Source organism: Poromitra crassiceps (genome assembly GCF_964638095.1).
Source record: "Poromitra crassiceps genome assembly, chromosome: 2".
In the NCBI taxonomy this organism is placed as follows: domain Eukaryota; kingdom Metazoa; phylum Chordata; class Actinopteri; order Beryciformes; family Melamphaidae; genus Poromitra; species Poromitra crassiceps.
In genome coordinates this window covers 26,235,972-26,253,471 of record NC_139624.1, presented here as the reverse complement: position 1 = coordinate 26,253,471, position 17,500 = coordinate 26,235,972, and the positions used below count along the sequence as shown (strand labels likewise).

The 17,500-nt window shown below is 41.7% G+C and overlaps 1 protein-coding gene across 1 annotated transcript in view; it reads left to right on the top strand.

Annotated features, from left to right (window-relative positions):
* Positions 1–17,500, top strand: part of dgki (diacylglycerol kinase, iota) — a gene marked incomplete at both ends in the record, with an annotated part of 156,072 nt that overhangs the window by 94,967 nt on the left and 43,605 nt on the right. Inside the window, 6 exons of the mRNA XM_083661748.1 lie at positions 318–413; positions 8,344–8,418; positions 9,699–9,755; positions 9,917–9,985; positions 10,297–10,365; positions 15,550–15,666. Coding sequence (XP_083517874.1) covers positions 318–413; positions 8,344–8,418; positions 9,699–9,755; positions 9,917–9,985; positions 10,297–10,365; positions 15,550–15,666 — 483 coding nt within the window. The remainder of the gene's footprint in view (positions 1–317; positions 414–8,343; positions 8,419–9,698; positions 9,756–9,916; positions 9,986–10,296; positions 10,366–15,549; positions 15,667–17,500) is intronic.

The following is a 17,500-nucleotide window of genomic DNA, read 5'->3' as shown; positions in this document are numbered from 1 at the left end:
AGCGTAAAGCCATATTGATATCGTCCCAAAACAGGCGCAAGGCACGTTTTTTTGCGTTTAAGGCCCGTTTTAGCGCCGAAGGCCTGTGGGAGAATAGGGCCCATAGATATAGATATCTATATATATAGATATATAGAATATACAGTATATATAAAATATATATATATTTATATATATATATAGAATATATATAAAATATATATATATTTATATATATATAAAATATATATAAAATTTCACTATCTTATTGTGTGTGTGTGTGTGTGTGTGTGTGTGTGTGTGTGTGTGTGTGTGTGTGTGTGTGTGTGTGTCTACAGGAGAATGCTGTGAATGGGGATCACCTGTGGCTGGAAACCAGTTGTTCAGGAGACCTCTGTTATCTAGGGGAGGACACCTGCCTACTAAAGACTGCAGTGAGTAGTACACACCACACACTACCACTTGTTTGTGTGAGAGAGAGAGAGAGAGGGAGGGGGGGGTGCTCTTGTATTTTGTGACGACCTCACAAGTGTAGTAGAAAATCAATATCGGTCAGACTGATCCAGATATGTTTTGGGTTGCAACAGCAGAAACCCATACTAATACTAATACTGTAACTCTGTAACTCTGTATATATATAGACCATGACATGAGTCTAAAAAAACACATTCAATTCTACGATAAATATGTAATCAAACATAGTGATATGGAGGTGACACTACTGACTGGCCTGTATCTGATTTGAATAAAAGGCCAAGCACCTAAGCCCTCCAAAAAGCCAGGGAAACCCCTGATAATACACAGCACCTAAGCCCTCCAAAAAGCCAGGGAAAATAATAATGATAATGGCGAATCAAAATATTGTTCAAACTCTAGTTTGCAGGCCCAAAAACAGACAACTGACAGGTTCTTTGCTATCCTCCTTCTAAATGCTTGTTTTGCAAAGCAGACATTCCACTACTAAAAAAAGGGGGAGAAACACTGAGTTTAGAATCAATAGCAGTTCATCCTTTATGGATCATGTAGCTGTTAAGTCTAGTTCATGGAATGTTTTTGGAGACTCAGTGTGTGCTTGTCTCATCTCAAACGCAATGTAGTAAATCAGCCTTTTAAACAACCACACTGACGAGTACTGCTTCCAAGGCAGCAGAATAAAACAGAGAAACAGCAGTAAAAGCATGAGTGTAAAGGACTGTGGAGAGACTTGAGAGCATGTTTAAATTACAGTTGTTTTAGAGCCTCTCTCCATACAGCAAAGCACACCGCTAGCATTAACAAGTGCCCTTGAAATAGAGTGCTGACATGTAACCTCTATGATGTTGTGTACGTTTACGACGTAAATGTCTAACACGTACACTGGATGGACTCTACACTGACATGTAACCTGTGACTAACATGATGCTGTGTACATTTACAGTGTCAGTGTCATGGACAGACTCTACAATTCCATTGTAGAGTCTCTGTAAGAAGAACATGGTGAGAGTGCTGCCAGTAAGTGCAGCAAAGAAAGACACGTTTACTGCCGTCTCTGTCTGTAGGATATTTAATTAAATAAACATTCCACTGTGTGCTTTCAGATGTTCAAAGACCCCCTAAAGTCAAAAATCAGTTTTTCATATTGTTCCTTCAATTGGATGTTCAAGCTTCACTGTGCAGAATGATGTGTGTGCAGAGTTTGACACTAGAAGGCTGTATCCACAAATACTGTCTAACTGTTCTGCCAGAATTTTATCTATACCCTATTTGCTATGACCTAAGCTTTACAATAGACCCTTTTCACGGGGGCGATTTTGTGTCAAAAAAGGCAGGGTAAACAGAGGTGCAAGCAAAACACTAATGAGGGTTTTGAGCAATTGTGATGTTGTCAGTGATGTCACTTGAGTAATTGTGATGTCATCAGTGATGTCACTCGAGCAACTGTGAGAGCCGATGGTGCACAGTTGCACGATGGCACCTACACTGTAGGTGGGTGGACGGTGTCTGTTTGTCAGTCACGATTTTGGTCGCCCGCAGAGCGGGCGATTTCCATAAGTGTAGCCATGGCGTATCATCTCCAGAGTCTCCACCCTAGGATTCCTATTTTTTTTTAAAGCAATTATTTAATAAAGAAAAAGAACGAATAAGAGTATCGATAAAGAACCAAACCTATAAGGAGTATCGGTAAGTGAGAGATGCAAACAAACTTCGCCACACAACCTGGACATCAGTAAAAAAAAGTTCAGTAAAGAAAAACTCGTCAGCACCCATGTACTGTATGTTCTAGATAACCCTGATTGGTTGCTTTGGATTTTTTAACGAGGCAGAAGGAGGGGACGTCATTTTAAGGAATGTAACAAGATAATTAAACTTTTTTGTGTGAAAAACCATCAGACACAAATTATTATTCAAATAATAAGTATTTTATATACATCTTAAAATGTCTTTAAGAAGAGGACTGAGTCGGTAGCTGGTAAAAAAGCTCTCACCAGGAAGTGGTTACCCTAAAGTGAAAGAATGGATGAATATTACGATGGATATATATAAGATGGAAATACTACCTGCTGTTATCAATCATAAAGTAGAACAATTTACCTCAAGATGGGAATGCTGGGTTCAATATATAACACCCATTAGGCCAGATTTTATCTTTTTGGATCCAAGATGAATGTATAGTGAAAAGTCGACTCCCTGTTTTGTTTGTTTGTTTTTTGTTTTTGTTTGTTTTGTTGCTGCTGTTGCGGCTGTTGTGGTTTTGTCTTTTCTTTTATTTCTCTAAAAAAAAAAAAAACCTATGGCAGTACATATCTACAATGTATACAATGCAAGTATGTAAAGATAATAATCTGTCAATAAAAAGTAAAAAAAAAAAAGAAGAGGACTGAGTCAAGTCTCAGTGGAATCTCAAATTGCTTTGAGTCATGGCTGACGTTGGAAGGTAGCCTGGTAAAGCAGCTGGTCACCTGAACTCACATTCCATTTCGTTCTACCAGACCGTCTGGCCTTAAGCTTTCACGCAGTGTTTGCAGTGGGCGGAAGTTGGGTGGGTGTACTTGCCTTGACAGACAACTCCTTCAGCCAATCAGCACTGGATCCGCCGAGAAACTCTGCTGTTGCATACTCCTGCACTTGTTTAATTGTTGTTATTGAGTCTATTTCTGCAATAACTGCACTTTATGGCTGTTTAAACTCAACGAACGTTGACATTTCTCCTCGAGGTGGACATGCGTGGAGCAGTGCAAACGCGTTGGTCACCGGAGGAACGGGACTCCCTCAAGCTGTAAGCAGTGAGATCTCACCACAGTGTCTGCCTTGCCCGCTGCCCATGCTCTCTCACTGATGTTGCAGCCATTATTGTTTTGCTAGCGCCGTTCCTGATTGGCCGGTTACGATGTCAACTATGAGGCGGGTCGCTGATTGGCTAGAACGCTTTGCAATTTCTACAAATACCCTCCCAGGGCTTGAGGCCAGACGGTCTGTGAGTTCACATAACTGGCTGGTTTACCCAGGCTAGTTGGAAGGCTGATATCAGCTTGATAGCAATCAAAAGGAAACATGTGTCAGTCTGAATGGTAGCTCTGGTCAAAAGGAAACGTGTCAGTCTGAATGGTAGCTCTGGTCAAAAGGAAACATGTAGCAGTTTGAATGGTAGCTCTGGTCAAAAGGAAACATGTAGCAGTTTGAATGGTAGCTCTGGTCAAAAGGAAACGTGTAGCAGTTTGAATGGTAGCTCTGGTCAAAAGGAAACATGTAGCAGTCTGAATGGTAGCTCTGGTCAAAAGGAAACATGTAGCAGTTTGAATGGTAGCTCTGGTCAAATGGAAATGTGTCAGTCTGAATGGTAGCTCTGGTCAAAAGGAAACGTGTAGCAGTTTGAATGGTAGCTCTGGTCAAAAGGAAACATGTAGCAGTTTGAATGGTAGCTCTGGTCAAAAGGAAACATGTAGCAGTTTGAATGGTAGCTCTGGTCAAAAGGAAACATGTAGCAGTTTGAATGGTAGCTCTGGTCAAATGGAAATGTGTCAGTCTGAATGGTAGCTCTGGTCAAAAGGAAACATGTAGCAGTTTGAATGGTAGCTCTGGTCAAAAGGAAACGTGTCAGTCTGAATGGTAGCTCTGGTCAAAAGGAAACGTGTAGCAGTCTGAATGGTAGCTCTGGTCAAAAGGAAACATGTAGCAGTTTGAATGGTAGCTCTGGTCAAAAGGAAACATGTAGCAGTTTGAATGGTAGCTCTGGTCAAAAGGAAACATGTAGCAGTTTGAATGGTAGCTCTGGTCAAAAGGAAACATGTAGCAGTCTGAATGGTAGCTCTGGTCAAATGGAAATGTGTCAGTCTGAATGGTAGCTCTGGTCAAAAGGAAACATGTAGCAGTTTGAATGGTAGCTCTGGTCAAATGGAAACATGTAGCAGTTTGAATGGTAGCTCTGGTCAAAAGGAAACATGTAGCAGTTTGAATGGTAGCTCTGGTCAAAAGGAAACATGTAGCAGTTTGAATTGTAGCTCTGGTCAAAAGGAAACATGTAGCAGTTTGAATGGTAGCTCTGGTCAAATGGAAACATGTAGCAGTTTGAATGGTAGCTCTGGTCAAAAGGAAACATGTAGCAGTTTGAATGGTAGCTCTGGTCAAATGGAAATGTGTCAGTCTGAATGGTAGCTCTGGTCAAAAGGAAACGTGTAGCAGTTTGAATGGTAGCTCTGGTCAAAAGGAAACATGTAGCAGTCTGAATGGTAGCTCTGGTCAAAAGGAAACATGTAGCAGTTTGAATGGTAGCTCTGGTCAAAAGGAAACATGTAGCAGTTTGAATGGTAGCTCTGGTCAAAAGGAAACGTGTAGCAGTTTGAATGGTAGCTCTGGTCAAAAGGAAACATGTAGCAGTCTGAATGGTAGCTCTGGTCAAAAGGAAACATGTAGCAGTTTGAATGGTAGCTCTGGTCAAAAGGAAACATGTAGCAGTTTGAATGGTAGCTCTGGTCAAATGGAAACATGTAGCAGTTTGAATGGTAGCTCTGGTCAAAAGGAAACATGTAGCAGTTTGAATGGTAGCTCTGGTCAAATGGAAATGTGTCAGTCTGAATGGTAGCTCTGGTCAAAAGGAAACGTGTAGCAGTTTGAATGGTAGCTCTGGTCAAAAGGAAACATGTAGCAGTCTGAATGGTAGCTCTGGTCAAAAGGAAACATGTAGCAGTTTGAATGGTAGCTCTGGTCAAAAGGAAACATGTAGCAGTTTGAATGGTAGCTCTGGTCAAAAGGAAACGTGTAGCAGTTTGAATGGTAGCTCTGGTCAAAAGGAAACATGTAGCAGTCTGAATGGTAGCTCTGGTCAAAAGGAAACATGTAGCAGTTTGAATGGTAGCTCTGGTCAAAAGGAAACATGTAGCAGTCTGAATGGTAGCTCTGGTCAAAAGGAAACATGTAGCAGTTTGAATGGTAGCTCTGGTCAAAAGGAAACATGTAGCAGTTTGAATGGTAGCTCTGGTCAAAAGGAAACGTGTAGCAGTTTGAATGGTAGCTCTGGTCAAAAGGAAACATGTAGCAGTTTGAATGGTAGCTCTGGTCAAAAGGAAACATGTAGCAGTCTGAATGGTAGCTCTGGTCAAAAGGAAACATGTAGCAGTCTGAATGGTAGCTCTGGTCAAAAGGAAACATGTAGCAGTTTGAATGGTAGCTCTGGTCAAAAGGAAACATGTAGCAGTTTGAATGGTAGCTCTGGTCAAATGGAAATGTGTCAGTCTGAATGGTAGCTCTGGTCAAAAGGAAACGTGTAGCAGTTTGAATGGTAGCTCTGGTCAAAAGGAAACATGTAGCAGTTTGAATGGTAGCTCTGGTCAAAAGGAAACATGTAGCAGTTTGAATGGTAGCTCTGGTCAAAAGGAAACATGTAGCAGTTTGAATGGTAGCTCTGGTCAAAAGTTAACATGTAGCAGTTTGAATGGTAGCTCTGGTCAAAAGGAAACGTGTAGCAGTTTGAATGGTAGCTCTGGTCAAAAGGAAACATGTAGCAGTTTGAATGGTAGCTCTGGTCAAAAGGAAACATGTAGCAGTTTGAATGGTAGCTCTGGTCAAAAGGAAACATGTAGCAGTTTGAATGGTATCTGTGGGATGAATGCTGCTCAAAGTATTGTCTGTGGCTTCCCAGCGGCGTGCAGCAGTGAAAACGCGCTGGTCACACAATGGGACCGGAGGAACGGGACTCCCTCGCGCTGTAAGCAGTGAGATATCAGCACAGTGTCTGCTCTGCCCGCTGCCCATGCTCTCACACTCAGGTTGCATTCACTGTAACACTACATCCAAAGGAGTGTGCTACTGACCATCCAGTTTGTAAACGTAACATGCAATGTCATCGTGACTTCTCCTGTGTGGCCATTAGTCAAAGCATGCGTTTTATAAATCTTACAAATCTTGAATGGCTGATAGTGTCATTGTACCTGTCATGGCAGCAAAGAGGCATCCCACTGACTGGAACTGACAACATTATTGACAGTATGATATCATTATGACTTGTTTGTCTATTGTAACAACAATATAGCCAAGAGCCAGGTCTGCTCAAGTGTCTTCCCCGTTAAAGGGCTCTTTTTCCTTGCGGCCGTCGCCAAGTGCTGCTCTTGTTGGGTAATTGTTTCAATTACCACATGACCTGCAGTCAAATGGCCAGTTCATGTGAGAACTGTTTCAATTGTTGGGTCTAAAATAAAGAGCCTGGGTCCAGTTGCACAAAGCACCTTAGGTTAAGATTTCCCTTAGAGTCAGAGTTAAGGTGTCCATGAAATAGAATCGGCTTTACAAAACACCCTTAAATCTTCTCCATAAGGTTAAACATTTTAAGGAAAACATAAGCACAAGATTTAAGGTTGTTTTGTGCAGCCGATTCTATTTTATGGACACCTTAACTCTGACTCTAAGGGAAATCTTAACTTAAGGTGCTTTGTGCAACTGGGCCCTGGTCTTCCACCTGCTCTATTTGTAAAGCGCCTTGAGAAAACTCTTTTTATGATTTGGCACTATATAAATAGAGTATATTATAATATAGTAATATTATCTGTTAAAGACATTATGGTACATTTCAAATGTTCTCCTATTTATAATTTGTCTTTGTCACACTGTTGGAAAATGGAGTGGGTTAGTCTCTGAGCTATCCAACTATTGGCTTGTTAGCTTCCTGTTGTTGCTTTTCTTACACTTCCCATTTATAGTTTTGACAATTTTACTAGCTATGTTCAATAGGAAATATGATTATTTTTTTAGGATGTGTGTTTTGTTGGTAGTTAAATTGGTCTTAAATTCGATCCCAGGTAGCTTCAGAAAGGTCTTAAAATGTAACTACTAGAACATGTAGATAGATCAGTCTGTGGAACGGAGGGAGAGAATGCCTTGAGCCTCAACAACAAAGTGCAGATTAATGTTGCTGCAAGCTGCCCCGTTACTTTCAGTAAGAAACGCGTGTCCACTGCTGGGGGGCACGGTGCTGCAGTGGTAAGCGTTGTCGCCTCACAGCTAGAAGGTCCTGGGTTCGATTCCCACCTGGGACGCTGTGGGCGCTGAAGGAGTGCGTGCCCGTCCGCATGTCCTCGAGTGCCCGCCGCCCGGGTGGGGTCGTCAAAAGGGCCTTTCTGTGTGGAGTTTGCATGTTCTCCCCATGCCCCCTGGGCGTTTCCTTCATATAGGAACCCCTTCACCAAAACATGCAATATCCTGGTTGCTAATGTGGTTCCTCCTCTGGTTGTTAGGGGCGCCTGTTCGGAGGGAGGGGAACTGGTTGGAATAGCGTGAACCTCCCACGTGCTATGTCCTACCGGTGAAGCTTCCTGTCAGGTGAAAAGAAGCAGCTGGCTACTGCCCATGTCTCGGAGGAAGCATGGAGCCAGTTTTCGGATCGGCAGAGGGTGGAGAAGCAACCAGGATAAATAAATTAAAATTAGCACTAATGGGGGATAAAAATGGGATAAGAAATCGGGGGGGGGGGGGGATGTGTCCACTGCTAACCCCCCTGTTTAGCAGTTACAATGTCCACTGCTAACACCACTGTTTAGCAGTTAATTGAACACCAACATGAAAACATTTTCTTGGCCCATATTTGGAGTTGTGTCAGAAGAACAATAACAGAGTGGGATTGTAAATGTCGAGGTGGAGTACTGTAACTGCCTGATAAAGCTTTTATGTTTAACTGAATGGGAATGACATGAAATGTTTGTGCATCATGAGTGCATACTGTGTGTATGCGTCTGTGTGTCTGCTTTTACTTGCGTGTGTGTAACAGTGTGCATCTTGCACGGTTTGTATTTGATATGTGTGTGTGTGCGCGCGCGCGTGCCTGTGTTTGTGTGTGTGTGTGTGTGTGTGTGTGTATCTCACTGCCCTCTGTGCTATGTGTCTGTTCTCTCCTTTAAGAAGTCGGCCCCCCGGAGGAAATGTGCAGCCTGTAAGATCATTGTTCATACTGCCTGCATAGAACAACTGGACAAGGTATTACACACACACACACACACACACACACACACACACACACACACACACACACACACACACACACACACACACACACACACACACACACAATTCAATACACACAGTGGAGTAAGAATAATATACAGTATATATATTTAAGAAATTTACCACGAGAGGGAGGGGGTTGTGGCCACATTTACCACTGGTACAGGGTTGTGGCACGAGGCGAAGCCGAGTGCCATAAACCCTGTACCAGTGGTAAATGTGGCCACAACCCCCTTCCTCGAGTGGTAAATTTCTTTTCTACAATAGCTACCACATAATATAAAAAATACACAATTGTAACATTCAATTCATTTATTTACAATCATTACTGGTTTCAGAATACATTTATCCTTCCGCCACAGAATATAGTTCCATTGACAGTCCCAGGTTCACTCCGTGACAACTCAAGCTCAGCCAGTTCTCTCTCCCCAATTTCACCATGTCGTTCTTTGTTCACTTCACCTTCATCTTCATCTAACCACTGCTCAAAACTCAATCCACCCAGTAAATCAAACGTTACTACGAAATCGGACATTTCCTTGTTAGAGATTTGTAGACTGACAGGCTAACAGTGGGCGGAGTCAGCACAGGTGTTCTTCATTCATCAGGGAGCGGAGTGATACTGCGGTTGGAGCCGAACTGTAGATTGTTGGCCTATTTACCACTGTTGCTAGCCAATCAGAATCCAGTATTCACTCATGCTGTTGTAGAAATATATATATATATATATATATATATATATATATATAGTGTGAAGTGTGGAAGTGTGAAATCCAATCAATCATTAGAATAATTCAGTTTAAGTGCTTCTCATAGGCAACTAGTGTAGTACTGATCAGTTCTACCATAAAGATACTGCAAGCTTGAATGCAGTGTGTAGGTCGGTGGTTCTCAAACTAGGGGTATGTGGAGGTACTACAGGGGTACTTAAGAGAAAGGAGAAAATCGAGAAATGTAATGAAAATTCAATAAATTTGCTCAGGAGGCACTAATTGCAACTCTTTCACTCCAGTTCTTATTTTGTAATGTTTTATTCTTCAAAAGGTGGGTTATCATATGCTATAGTTTTCTAAGCAAAATGTTGTAGCCGGGTAAAGGGGCTACTTCGATTCAGAAATGATGGAAAGGGGGTACTGAAGCCAAACAAGTTTGAGAACCACTGGTGTAGGTACATCTTTGTTTTTTTCGCTGGACTTCTACTCTCTCTCTCTCTCTCTCTCTCTCTCTCTCTCTCTCTCTCTCTCTCTCTCCAGATTAATTTCCGCTGCAAGCCAAGCTTCAGGGAGGGAGGATCTCGATGCCTCAGAGACGTAAGTGTGAGATGTGTGTGAATGACAGTTACGAGGCCTATAAGAGTGAGAGAAAAGACATTAGCTTGTATGTATCATTGCTTGTGTGTATGAGAGAGAGAGGGGGGGGGGGGTAAATGGAGAGTGTTTGTGTAACATCTCTCTCTCTCTCTCTCTGACAGCAGAACAGTTTGAGACATCACTGGGTTCACAGACGAAGACAGGAGGGGAAGTGCAGACAATGTGGCAAGGTGAAGACACACACACACCCACACACACACACACACACACACACACTGTTCTCGAACATAATCTCTGATTTGCAGGTATCTGAGCTAGTGCGTGCCGGGCAACTCAAACTTCCTCTTCAGTAGACTACAGCACACTACAGTGATTGAACAATGTGATCGAGCCCGGACCCACAGAGAACGTCACTTCACATTTTTTGTGCGAGGCCAGCCCATCGGGTACAGACGGGCTCGGGTCGGGTAGGCCAGCTCTAGTCTCAGGCTTAATACTTTTGATGTGGTGTAGCTCAGTGTTTTCCTGTCTGTCTCCATAGAGTTTCCAGCAGAAGTTCTTCCACAGTAAGGAAATCATCGCCATCAGTTGCTCTTGGTGCAAACAGGCTGTAAGTGGTTCATCCTCTATTTAATCACTTTAAATCAAAGCAAAAATAAAATAAAAAATAACTAAGACTAAGACTAAAGGTCCTTACACACCGAGCACGTTTTTTTCGTGCGATTAATTTGCACGTCAATAATATTTTCCGAACCTATATCAGTCAATGCAACCGTGCATACCGACGGCGAAGTTTCGCTGAGCGTTATTGCGGTGTTTATTTTTTCGAACCACGGTCGATTTTTCAGAAATTCGCTTCCGACATGTACACATCTGTGGCTGTGATTGACAGGTGGGTCAAAATTCGCATCGCAATTTCGTGCCGTATATTCGCATTGCTCTTGATGTGTAAGGACCTTTAGACAGAATTCATGTATTGTTGTTGTTGGGTGAAAGCTCTGTGTCTCCAGTGTCACGATGATAGATGATGTCAGATGAGATCTTTAATTATCCCTGTGGGCAATTTTGGGTCTCTTCAGCAGCAAGATAATTACAGGATGCAGCAAATAAAAACTAGAAAATAAATAACCAACATGTCAAGAACATTTTAAGGCAAAATGTATGAATGAAAGTATGCAAAGTTACGGCTTTATGAAAATGTGTAATACAACAGCAGTAGGACTAGGACATACTGAGATTAAAAGAAAAATGAAAATATGACAAACAATTGAATATTCTTAGTATGAAATAAGTGAGAAATAGTGTGATTTGCTCACTATAGAACAAATGTGAAAGGATAGGGTAATATGCAGGAAACCAATGTGAAGGGTTTACAGTATATGCAAGATGTGCATCATATCCACATTAGCAGGTCTACAGGCGGCCAGAAAGCATCTATCCCAACTACCGGTAGTCTAAATTACTCACTTTATCCAATCAATGTACAGACGGAGATAACATGTAGATTTGGATGTGTGCATTAGTACTTTCACAGTACTATTTACTGTCAAAACCTTCAGTTCAGTGAAGCCTGAGCCTCCACTCAGAGAACATATAGACAGCTGTGCCTCCCCCATACCCCTCCCTCCCCCAATTATTATTTCCATTATTACTATTATGTTGTATGCTTCACTCTAGCATAACGAGTTCCAAAAATTTTGTAAACATCTTTATCCTATATTCTTTAAGAATTTAAAACTTCTTTATCCTTTTTCTTTTCTTCAAATATCTTCTTTTAAACATTTTAAACATCTTTATCCACTCTGAAGGATTTTTTTATCGTTTTTTTTTTAACACCTCTTTATTATAACTAGCAGAATACCTGCCCCGTGCAGTGTATTGAGTGTGTATGTTGCGTTCTCTGCATGTTCTGCATGCGGGGGTTCCTCATTTCTGGGTGGCAAGTGACGTCACGCTGATTCGTCCTATTGCGCAAGCAGCATGGCCAACTTAAATTGGGTGCGCATCTTCCCTCTGATTTTTCACGTCACGTCGCACCTCCCCTGAAGTTGGCTTGCGCCCCCCAGGGGCGTCTTGTCAGAAGACCTCTCACTGTTTTCTCCCGATCCCTTCGCATTGTTCTAAATTGTTTGATTTGTGTGTGTGCGCCTGATAAATCCCAGTCGTGGGCGACAGGTGAGGATATTTCCTCTGTTATTTCAGTCTCCTCAAAACCCTCCTCAATGTTACAACACTTATAGCCTACTACTAGGGGTGTCACAATATATCGTCCCACGAAATTTCGCGATAGTAAAACGTCACGATATGTATCGTTGAGATGAAATCTCATATCGTGGGGAAATTTTTTTTTTTTTTTTTTTTTTTTTTTTTTTTTTTTTTTTTTTCAAAAGTAGACAAAGAAACGTCTTTGTTTGTTGAAGTTCAATGTGTGGAAAGTAGTTCAGTTGAACAAGTCTCTGAAGAGACACATGAGAAGTTATACAGGAGAGAAACCATTCAATTGAGTTTCTGGCAAAACTGTTTGCTTGACAGGAAAAACTGAAGATGCATAAAAAATAGACTAAGAAAAGTCTTGTTGTTTGAGTTTGAAGAAAAACTGAAGATGCATAATGAGAATTTATACTGCTGAGAAACCTTTTAGTTCAAAGTAAATCTAAGTGACGGTGTAACTCATTCTATTTCAAGATAAGCCTTATCTCCAATCTCATGTTTTTTCTAGTTGTTATTGTAATAACAATTTCCCACAACAGCATGTTTTGTATTTGTGCATTTCAAATAAAATACTACTTTTCCAGTCATATATTGTCATTATTCAAGTTTAAAAAAATATTGTTAAAATCGTATCGTATCGTATCGTTATCGTGAACCCAGTATCGTGATACGTATCGTATCGTGAACTGAGTGTATCGTGACACCCCTACCTACTACTGTATTTTTGTTCTGCTTGGCAGCAGGTAGGTACAGCTGTTAGCATCTCCATGGCAACGATAGAACGTCGACGCCTCCTTTCAATACAGAATGCTGTCTTGTTATGTAAAAGCACGTTCTGTGTAAAAAGGCAATGGTGGCTTAGTTGCGGCCCTTCATAACAGCGTTATTATGGGATGTCTGTGTAAAAGTGGCTTTTGTCTCCATTTTGACTTAATTTGTTCTCATCAGGGCTGTAGTGGTGGCTAAACGCACGTAAACGGCGTTTACGTACCTTTTTCAATGCTCTGCAGCGTTTAGGCACCTTTTAAGATCGTTTACTCACATGTTTAAATCGTTTATGCACACTTATTATTGCACGAGTTTTAACACGTTCGCCTAAACTCCGTTGATGCGGAGACCACGCCAAGCACGTCACACACCAAAAGAAAAGAAAAAAGATTACACATGGGCATGGCACTGACCAGGATCTCCGCGAACCGTAGCCTATTTTTGTGGAGCGCTCCGCGGGAAAGGTACACGGCCCCGGTCACGTTGGTGCCTTTATCGAGCTGTGCTTGCCTGCCCAGACAGCGCTCCCTTCAAACAACTTAACGGTGCCATTGTGCCAGCGATGCGCAATGCACATTTGGAGACGTGCATTTGGAGACCAGCTCATGGTGAGCTGAACATAGGTAAGGTTGGTTAAAAGTGTCCGGAGTGGGGAAAATCATATAGGCTCACCGTTTTACAACTGAAGAGTGAATCACTGGTGTAAGAAACATGATTGATTTCCCTCTGATCAAGTAAAGTTTGTAACATTAGGTGCGTGCGAGTCGACTTGAATAGTCCAGGTGCTACTGTATAAAGCCGATATAATACGACCATGTTGAAAACTATCTAGAAACATACTGGTGTTTGTTGTGCCGAGATCTGTATAAATAAATATTGGCTGACTAAAATTTAGTGGCCAGAGTGGCAGAACCGCTTTTATTTCCATGTACAGTATGTTGTCTACCTATCCTTGCCCAATGTGTTTGTGGACAGTTTGAATATATATTGGTATTCAAGAATCACAGATTCAATCTGTCTACATACTTTTAGCTATAAAGCTGAAGCTGACAATCACAGGTACAGTGTGTGTGAGAGAGAGAACTATATTACTCTTCAAACTGTATATACTGGGTTCATACAAGGTCCTTTAAAGTAGGCTACCTACTGTATAATTTAACTTTTCATACCTGGAGAAATTCAATAAATTCATTTTATATTGATTGTTTAGGCCTAATTATTTGTAAAGTCACAACACATTAGAGATGTGTGTAGTTCATTTTGCTCTCAAATGCACCAGGTTGATGAATTTTACTTTAAAATGTAAAAAACAAAACTTCCGGGGGAGAATCCCCCCGGACCCCCCTTGAGGGGCAAGGCCCATCCCATAGCGAGCTACTTTTTCTATCTGGCTGGCTACTCAGAAATGTGGGGGAACCCCCTGATATACCTTATAGGGCTATATGATTCAGATTAAGTTGTTCTATATACTCTCATATTTTGTCTTGTATATCGGTCACGGAAGCTTATTTATCCGCCGTTATAACACTGCCGGTGCCGCGTGAGAAAGCTGCCTCGAGTCAAAAGTATAGTTTACCCACATTTTTTTTTACCACTACAGCACTGGTTCTCATCACACGTTTCTTAAACTCAAAAGAAGGGAAGGGACATGCTCCTTGGACAGAACAGAACTTGTGATAATGTTGTGGGAATAAACTAGGGCACATTGCTTGTATCACATTTTCTGGGTCAGCCATCGTGAACATACATACAAGAGATTCCAGATGTGGTGTTTCCCAGTCTGCGGCTAAATGTTTTGTTTTTTTCCAGATCCACAAGAAAGTGGCACGTCTTGTAACAAAATGCACACCGTTGAGAGGGTGCAAGCAGGTTGAAATGAATTCTGAATCAAAGGAAATGAGATAGTTTCTTTCTAATAGATACTAAATGATACATTTCTGCTTTGAAACTGTGATAGGACACTTGTGTTCTATCACATAGACAAAATGGAAGACGGACGCCATATTCAGATGAACTAACTACAAGGCACATTAGCAGCTCCTTTCTATGTCACACTGTGCCGGGGTTAGAGCTCCCAGCCGTCACAGCGCTCAACACACTCTGGTCCAAAGCTGTGTAAAAAATGATATCACCAGCACAGAATTCGGATGAAAAGAGGCATTTATGAGCAGCGTTGAGCTTTCTAACCCCACCGTCGAGAAGCAATGAACCCTTCTTCTCAAGTAGGTGGCTTTGAAATGTTTCTGTGACACTTGTAAATACGTGCGTATCACTGATTTAGACGGCTTGGGAGCGAGAGTCGCAGGCAAGTCTATGTAAGGTCACGGGACTCTAGTCTTGTAGGGTAGACGATGACGTGATACCCGGAGGAGTCATAGCGGGGCTACCAAATTATTATATGCTTTTATCGCAAAATGCTGTTATGCTTAACTGCCCCACTATGGGTGTGAAATGCCTAATGCGAAATGCCACTATGGGTGCGAAATGACTGAAAAATCATAATGAGGATATACAATAATATAGTGCTTCTGTAACTGAATGACTGTGAGTCCCGAATGGTAGCAAGTAGGTTGGTTAAACTCACTCCCCAGTATAAAGGCCAGTTAACCACTATTAACCACTATAACCAGTTAACCACTATGCAAAGGCAGAGTGCCTTTGCATAGTGGTTAGTGCATGCGCTTTGGAAGCGGGAGGTCGGTGGATTGAATCCTGCCCTGCCCCTGGGCAAGCCCTTAACATGGGGTGCTGCCAACACAACGCACGATACACTTCACACATAGGATCAATATTAATAAGGATCATTTACTTGCAGTTCCACAACAAGGTGACGTGTTTCATGCTGCATCAGATTGAGGAGCCGTGCTCCCTCGGCGCCCACGCTGGAGTCATCGTGCCCCCCTCCTGGATCATCAAAGTCAGGAAACCACAGGTATACACACACACACACACATGCACATGAGGGCGCGTTATGAATGTCATTCCTCCAAGCAAGGACTTTACTAACTACCATGATGCTGCTCTGTAACCCAGAACTGCACTCTGAAAAAAGAGGAGTAAGGTTAAAGGATAAGTTCAGCCAAAAATAAATTGCCGTCATTATCTACTCACCCCCAGTGAGTAGCCAGTAGGGCATTCACAGACTAGTCGACTAGTCGACTAGTAAAACCACTAGTCGACACTGTGCTTAGTAGTCGACTATTTTTTTTATTTTTTTAATCTTTAAGAAAGAGCGTGAGGTATTTACACGACATACATGGACTATCATATCCCATATCCCATATCCCCCACAAAGAACATCAAAACACAACAAAACAAAACAAGAAAACTGCATAAGATACACAATAATCCAAGAACAAACAAGACTATTGGACAAACAACCAAACAAAAACGATGCATTCAAAGTAAATACCGGTACATAGATCTTGCCCTGTTGGCAGCTAGGAAATGCATAGCTTTAAATTGGAAAGCATCCAATCCCCCAGCTGTAGTTCACTGGTGGAATGAACTCTCAAGCTACCATACGTTGGATAACATTTACTACAAGAGCAAAGGCAGATTCTTAGACACCCCCAAAATATGGCAACCACATACAGAGTTTGACTTTAAGAACTTTTTACCTCAGTGTCATTAGGCTTATCAGGATAGGAGCTGAATGCATTGTTTTTGTTTGGTTGTTTGTCCAATAGTCTTGTTTGTTCTTGGATTATTGTGTATCTTATGCAGTTTTCTTGTTTTGTTTTGTTGTGTTTTGATGTTCTTTGTGGGGGATATGGGATATAGGATATGATAGTCCATGTATGTCGTGTAAATACCTCATGTTCTTTCTTAAAGATTAAAAAAAAAAAAAAAAAAAAAAAATCCTACCTTTAGGGACGACTAGTCGACTAGTAAAATTCACTAGTCGTGAATGCCCTAGTAGCCAGTGGTCATTATCTTCTCACCCCCAGTGAGTAGCCAGTGGTTTTTCTAGTCCACAAAACAGTCCTGGAGCTTCACAGGAAAACAGCATTGCAGCATTCTCCAAAACAGACATTGAAGCAAATGGTGACTAGTTTCCAAATGTAAAAGAACAACCCAAAAAAGCAATACATAAAATGCCTCCATACTGCTCATCTGGCATAATGTCTCCACAAGCCCCGAGATGAGTTTGAGTTTGAGTTTGAGTTTAATCATTCTGACTTGCAATACATGATTGAATTATGCAGAATGTACACTCGAAAAAACAACAAAAAAATACACATACATTATGCATTATTAAAACAGACCCCAACATCAAAAATACAATCAACGCTACAGCCCATTAAAAAGCCTGACGCCACAGGAGATGGTGGAGTTTCTCAGTCTATTTTGTTCTGGTTTTTGGCAAAGACAACTGATTGCCTCTGCGCAGAACACGGCCAGTCCTTTCTTCCTTACTAGGAGGGAGGATGTGGTGGAGCGGGTGGTTAGCCAAGATGCCAAGTTGCCTTGAAGAGATGCCATTACACAATGTTCTTTACACCTGACTATCTTTAGTCTCTGTTGCAAACACACACACACACACACACACACACACACCCTCCCATTATGGAGATCCCCCAGCTGACAGTCCGCTGATGAAGTTCACTCACAGTAATTTGTGACAGTAATGAAAAATGACACTGTGGACTCTAAATTTAACTCTAAAAGAAGGCCTGTGTCAAAAAAGTGTGTGTGTGCGTGTGTGTGTGTGCGTGTGCATGTGTGTGTGTGTGTGTGTGTGCGTGTGTGTGTGGCTGTGATGT